General features: G+C 39.1%; 1 protein-coding gene across 1 annotated transcript; it reads left to right on the top strand.

The window, feature by feature from the left end:
• The first annotated feature begins 294 nt into the window (after nt 1-294).
• On the top strand, nt 295-4,423 carry LOC140574304 (leucine-rich repeat neuronal protein 4). The gene is made up of 2 exons (XM_072694095.1): nt 295-416; nt 2,188-4,423. Exon 2 carries the CDS (start codon nt 2,220-2,222, stop codon nt 2,931-2,933), a length of 714 nt encoding a protein of 237 aa, XP_072550196.1. The 5' UTR covers nt 295-416; nt 2,188-2,219; the 3' UTR covers nt 2,934-4,423.
• Nucleotides 4,424-7,083: the final 2,660 nt, after the last annotated feature.

Here is a 7,083-nt window from a genome sequence, read left to right on the forward strand (position 1 = left end):
TACTTTAGCTTTTTTACTCTTTAGCTTGTGTGTGGAGACAGGTTTCAGACTTACGCATGAGCTGGAATTTGAATGTATGTGCTTCGTGTTATAAATCACACACACACACACAAACACACACACACACACACACACACACACACACACACACACACAAATGCTTTGCCTGCTGCTCTATTGAGGTATTGAGTGGAGAAATTTGGAGCACGAACAGGGGGTTTGAGAAACAAGAAGTGGAGGGGGAGAGTGGGGTAAGGGAGGAGGGAAAGGAGGAGGTGACTGTTGGGGAGTTACAGAGGCTGTTTATAAAGACTGGAATGAGAAAAAGAAAGAGACACAGAAAGAGAGAGGCAAAGAGGAGCAACATTTTGGATCAATTTGGCTCACAGATTTCTTGGACTACTTCATTTGCACAGGTAAGTTTATCTTAATGTGGTTTTCTATCATTCAGATCTTATCTAAATGTTGAATGAATTGAGTGGGAACTCTGGATGCGTTTAGTTCTGGATACAATAGCAACCAAAAGGCTAACTCCACAGGCAGCTTCAACACAATAGCTCTATTATACTAGATGGCTCAAAATACCAGAGCTGTACATTCCTTTCCTTTTTTCTCTTCATCAATTTAACGTGTGTTTGCCATCGCCTTTTCCCTGAATGATTAACCAGTTAATGATCTTTATCAGGTTTACTCAAGAAGGCCAGTTTAGCACCAGAGCATTCATTCAGGCCAGCATATTTATATGTGAAAAACATTAATGTAAGGAAATGATTCAAGAATATTTCTGATTGCATGCTTTCCTAACAAAGCACAGATGACACACACACACACACACACACACACACACACACACACACACACACACACGATTCATTCTTGCACAGTGCAGAGTGTTTTTTGTTAGCTCTGGATTTGCTATGCTTCTTGTGTCCACTTACTCTAAACTGTTTAGACACTGCTGATTTGCCAAGTCCTCGCACAAATAGAACAATGGAACAAACTGCCTCTTTCCCACATCAGACCATAAAGAAATAGTCTGGAGCCACTTGGATTAGGATACTTGCAAAACAAACCGCACTGTTTACCCCAGTCTTCCATTATTTAACAGAAACACTGCAAGCCCTTCACATCCATTTGTTTATCCTAAGATAAAATTATGCTGACACAGATCTCAATTAATTAGATGATGACAGAATGATGAGCTGAGGTGTAGGTCTTTCTAAAATGATGAAGAATTAAGAATAAAAAAGAATGAAATGAATATCCAGAGTAAATTTCTAATAAAACTGATATTCAGAATGCATCAAAAGAAGTGGTTAAATCTTGTGTCTTGTAACTCAACTCTAAATTTGAAACAGCTAATTATCATTAACATCTTCATGTTCCCAAAATACTGACCTAACAAGAAACAGGTTTGAATGGTAGTGTATTCATGAATTATTATGTTTGTGATTATGTTTGTGACGTTATGTCTGTGATAATGTGTAAGTAATAGAGTTTAACAAATTAAAGGTGGGTCTACATTTCAACCTTTACAATTGATTTCTTGGAAAAGGACAGTCCCAGCTGAACTAGGATGTATTTTGAAAGGAGACTCTCCATTGAAAGGACAAAGCTGTGTGCATGCTTAATCCCATTTTTATTTTGTTTTAGTTTTCCCACTATTTTAATTTGCAATTGAAAAAAACTTACTTCTGAGGCATTTCTGTCTTTTTGTATATTATAAATATGATTTCTCAAAGCTGTTATTTCTCAGAAGTGTTGAAAAAACTATTGCTCATTTATGTTGTTGAGAACTGAGCTAAACATGCTAAGTAGCTATTGCAGTAATGCTGACCATGGTAAAGAAAACTACAGAATGTTGAGTTAGCACAGCTGTTTCTCAGAAACGTCCTTGTTCCCCAACCACTTGAACTCACAATCATGTATCAAGAAGTTCCGTTAGGCATACAGTAATTTTTTTGTGATGTAGCTGGTCCCACCCACTGAAAATCAGACTGGTTAATTTCTCTAGCAGTGCTTAATTAATCTAATGCATTAGGCATTCAGCTCTTGAGAAGTCTCAACCAGTAGAAGGAAGAAAATTAAGGAAGAAAAATTACTCTCATTTGCAGAGTTTAAGTACAAGCATTAAGTTATTGTATAAAAATAAACTAAAATTACAGGCATGTATTTTCTAATTCTCAGAAATCCCAGAGGATTCCTGCCTGCTAGACAACATGTTGGTGATTTTCTGGAATTCTCTCGCTCTTCCCCTGCTTCTCACCGTCATCTCACTCACCCTTCCTCCTTTGGTGGCACCGTCAACATCATCACCCTGGAATCACTCTCGCCCCTCCAATGGCATTGACTTGGATGACTACAGTGAAGATTATGATACTGCACAGACAGCCAAACCTTTAAATCCAGTGGCTGAACGCTGCAAGTACGACCTCTGCCAAGAGCAGCAGCCATCTTGCCAGCAACTATCAGCCTCCACAGGCTGCTCTTGCCCTGGGATGAGTGGGCCCAATGAGCTCCCGGACCCCCCACAACTCCGCAAGTTGTCCTATGAGGGCTCAAGAGGAGTTGTGGTATACTGGTGTGCACCGCCTTCCACAGTGACCCACTACATAGTGCAGGTGGAAGGTCAAAAAGGAGAGATAGAGGCTGGCGATAGGAAACGGCAGATGGAATTAGGCGAGATTGCAGCTGGGACGGAAGTGTGTGTCCAGGCGGTGAACAGGGCTGGAGTAAGTGACAGAGCAAAGCACTCGTGTACCCGCTTCCAGCCTCAAAGCTCAGAGTCTGTGCTGGCATTGAAGCTGGGTATCATAGGTGGGGTGGTCACACTTATTTTGGTGCTAGTGTTAGCACTGCTGTTGTGGAGGTTCAGAACACAAAGAAAAACTCTGACAAGGACAGAGGCTGGAGGAGCTGACAGGGTGCTCTGAAAGGTTTGCTAACCTTTAAGTTCATACATGGAAATCAAAGCAGAAATAAAAGATATATAATTCTGTCTTTGAGTCAACAATGGAAGTCTGGAAGTCAGCAGGTTTATGAACATAGATCAAAAATAAAGGCTCCAAATCTGCTGGATTCGACTGTGTTGACTGAAGAATGAGGACAATTGCTAGAGAGACTTGAGTGAGCACTTTAGATTTAATATTAGTGTAAGTTGGTGCCGAAGTGGGGATCATTTTCAGACTGATAGAACTACAACAGTTGAATTGGTCCAATGTTGATACGTCTGCATAGCTTCTAATATCGCATTAAAATGTTGACACTCCTGCAAGGGATAACAGCTGTGAATGTGTCATGGTAAGCTGGTGCAGTGTGGCAGTATGTGGCAACAGACATACTCACGCTAGTGATTGGGGCAGCAAAAACACACACCAGGAGTGGTGGGCAGTCACTTCAGTGCCTGGGAAGCAACTGGGGGTTGGATGTCTCACTCAAGGGCAACTGTTGTGAATACCTGGGGCTTGATGTTTAGATAGAGCTAACATATGGATAATGTTAATGCGATTGTGTTTATGGATTTGTAAAGTTTGCTCACAGCAGCGGCCAACTGTGTACTGGGGTTGTCACAGCTCTCCTAATTACAGAGTTTTGTGTTAGTATAACTGAGTAAGGTATTATGGTATTATTTGAATAACAATTTTGTATGTGCAAAAAATGTTGATATTTTGTGTGACTGTTTTTGTCAGTTTTTGACAAACACAAACATTTTATATAATCATCAAGTTAATTAATTATATTTTTAAATAAATATTAGAAAAAACTTTTGTTTATATTTTACTGTCCTCAAACTGTTCACTCAAAGTGTTTTCCCACAAGATGTGCAATGGTTGTGCCTTGTGCAGTATTTCTAGTGCATATGTACTCTTCTTAAGCATATGATTTATATGCTTTTCATATGTAAATTGCAATGTAAACTGGTTCTGTATTTGAATAGTCCCCTATAGATTATGTATAGATGTTTAAAAGACTCACTATTTGATGAAGTTTCAGAATTAGAATTCAAGGTCAATTTAATAGATATTTAGTATTTAGTTGAATGTGAGCTTAAGTTAAGGTGAACATCTACAGTGGTCTGTCCAAATGAAGTGTTTTAGCAGATGCTTGTATAATGCCTGGCCCACCCTACAGGATAATTAGGTTGATTTTGAGGCTGATTTCTCACGACTTTATTTATGACTAGGTGATCATAAATTATATTCTTCCCAGAGTACCCTGTAATGTGTGGTGAGTATAATCTAATCTTTAGAAACATGTTCAATTTGTATGACACATTATCCTGTCGTCTGGGGTGGACATTGATTCTCTGGTGTGAAACGTGATGTTAATTTCATGCCTGAAAGACCATCAACCAGTGAGAGCCAAGCTGAACCGAACTTTTCAGATACAGTCAGCAGGGCCCATAGTGTAACAAAGATGCATAATAAAACAATAAATAAATAAAAAAACCAATAATGTATTATTATTAGATGAATATTTTATCTGTTTTTTTTAGAAACATATATATATATATATATATATGTTTAAGGCATTTAGCAGTTGCTCTTATCCAGAGCAACTTAAGTGCTTTGCTATTTACCCAAGGGTAACCTCAGCTAGTTTGAATAGGCTAAAATTTGAAAGATACCTCAAAGTCTAGACACTCCTAACACAAGTCAATAAGGTGACCACTCTGCTATTCGCCCAAGTATTCTCGGAAGAGGTGGGTCTTCAGTCTGCGTTTGAAGACAGTCAGAGCGACTCTGCCGTTCGGACACCCAGGGGAAATTCGTTCCACCACTTTGGTGCAAGGACAGAAAAAAGTGTTAACTACTTACATTGTTTCTAACATAAGTGTTTACTGTGCAAAATAATTCTTACTGCCCAGACAAACAGCCTTTAAATTCACAAACATACACAGTTCTTACATGCTTTTCTTCTTCTTGGCTTAATCTGAAAATGTGTAGTGTATCATTCATGTAGTGTGAAATGGACAGAAACATCTGTGAAAAATGTCATTATGTGTGGTGTCTTTCATTTTCAACATTGTTTATGGTTTATAAAATCCTGTAGTGTGCACCAGGCTTATATGCCTGTTTTATTAAGTCAGTACTGTGCAATAGTATTATATTATATTGTAATAGACACAGGGTAGCACTTTTTTTTTAACCAATAAATATTATACCTCTCATTACACAACTAAAACCCTCAACTGAGATACAGAAAGTGGAGAGACATGTTAAAACAGTCCAGATCTATTTCCCAGGAAGAGATGGAAATTGTGTACAACTCCTCAGATGCTAGCCCACACCACTGACATCCTGGCTTGTTGCGAACAAGGCCGGGTATGTCTCTGGGAACCAGTTCAGTGGAAGCCTACCCAATTTCTGTTTATCCCATTATGGTCAAGAAGATGGCACCAGAGAGCATGCAATAACATTCATGTTGGGTTCTCTTGCAAACACTGTCCATTATCTGATGAACTCAGTGAAAATCACTGAGTGGTAGTTCCCTACGTTTTTTTAGTATACAAAGCAGCTGGGGATCAAATCCCAATTGGCTCCACTTCTGTACATGCAAATTGTGCTCTTGCTGAATGTGCCTCTAGAGAGAATCACAAATACAGCTGAGGACCTGCTCTACAGAAGTGCTGTAAAGTGCACAAGTACAGTAAATAATGAGTTGGTGACAGAGCACATTCTCTTTGCATATGTCTCATGGTCTGAGAATGTGATTGAGTAACAGACTAAACCACTCCAACCACAGCAGGGCATTTGACCATGTTGAAATCAACGACAGACTTGACCACATAAGCACATTTCCATTGCACATGGATTGTGCACCAGGTCATTGACTGTCTAACACTACAAGGTCCTTAATAACTTCTTTGACACTCTCTGTATTGTGTTGTTTGTTGTTCTATCTTTAACTGTTCCTTTTCCTTTTTTTCCTTTTTTTCAAATTGGGGTAGCAGGCAGTATTTCCTGGTACCCAAGGTACCCAAACTGTGCCAATTGGTGAATAATGTGTAATATGTCTATTACTTTCCATTACAGTAAGCTAAGTAAAGACACTGATGTCTCTGCACATTACTTACAGAGCTAAATCCTAGCTTTACATGAGACAATATGATTATTAATTTACTTAGTGTTTAAAATGGCAAATTGTTTTGCAGTTTCTGATTTCCCTGGTGCTAATATATTTGTCTAGCACTTTTTTACAACTGGTGTTGTCACAAAGCAGCTTTGCACAATTAGTAATCAGTATCTGTAATTAACAACATTAAAAAACCTGATACCCTCAGTGAACAGCCAAAGGAAAATCTCCCTCAGAGCTGGAGGAAGAAACCTTGGGAGGAACCAAGACTCACAAGGGAGACCCATCCTCCTCTGGTCAGAACGTTTTATAAATTATTGATAAATGTCACTGAACCACCAAGACTGTTCTACTGCTCAGGTGTGCAGCATAATCTTAGTATGTCTATATTATATGTTGTCATGGTGTAGTATCGCTTAATATAATCACAGTAGTGATGGTAAGAGTAATGAGAGTAGTTTATAGTTGATGTTGGTAATAATGGCAGGTAGTAGTGGCAAGAGGGTGTGCAGCTGGCACGGGTGGTGGGAGAATTTGGTGATCGAACTGGTGGATGGCAGCTGGTCTCCAGGTAAAGGGGACCCCAGCGGTCAGTCTTCTAACAGGTTGGGCCGGATGAGTTGCGACCATTTACTCGGAGAAGGTAAAGAGAGAGATTTAGTTCTGAATAGATTCATAGAGAGCAGAGAATGAAAATGCAGTATTGGAGTTTGGCTGACAACTCTGGCAGGTCTGACCATAACAGCCTAATTAAAAGCCTAATTTATCTAAGTAAAAACATTAATTACCAAAAGATTAGCTAAAAAAGATTTTCAGCCTCAACTTGAAGATTAAGACTGTGTCTGGGTCCCGAACATTATCTGGAAGGTTAATTAAGAGTTGGGGAGCTTTATAAGAAAAGGCTCTTCTTAAATTTTGGGAAGAATCAAGCAACCTGAGATCTAAGTAATCTTGATGGTTTATAATAGGTAATAGGATTCCACAGGTACTCAGGAGCGAGGCCATGTA

The sequence above is a fragment of the Salminus brasiliensis genome, chromosome 1 (genome assembly GCF_030463535.1).
Source record: "Salminus brasiliensis chromosome 1, fSalBra1.hap2, whole genome shotgun sequence".
Taxonomy (NCBI): Eukaryota; Metazoa; Chordata; class Actinopteri; order Characiformes; family Bryconidae; genus Salminus; species Salminus brasiliensis.

Bases quoted from the DNA above. Each gene is read 5' to 3' on its own strand.
- LOC140574304 (XM_072694095.1), top strand. From the start codon at position 2,220: ATGTTGGTGATTTTCTGGAATTCTCTCGCTCTTCCCCTGCTTCTCACC.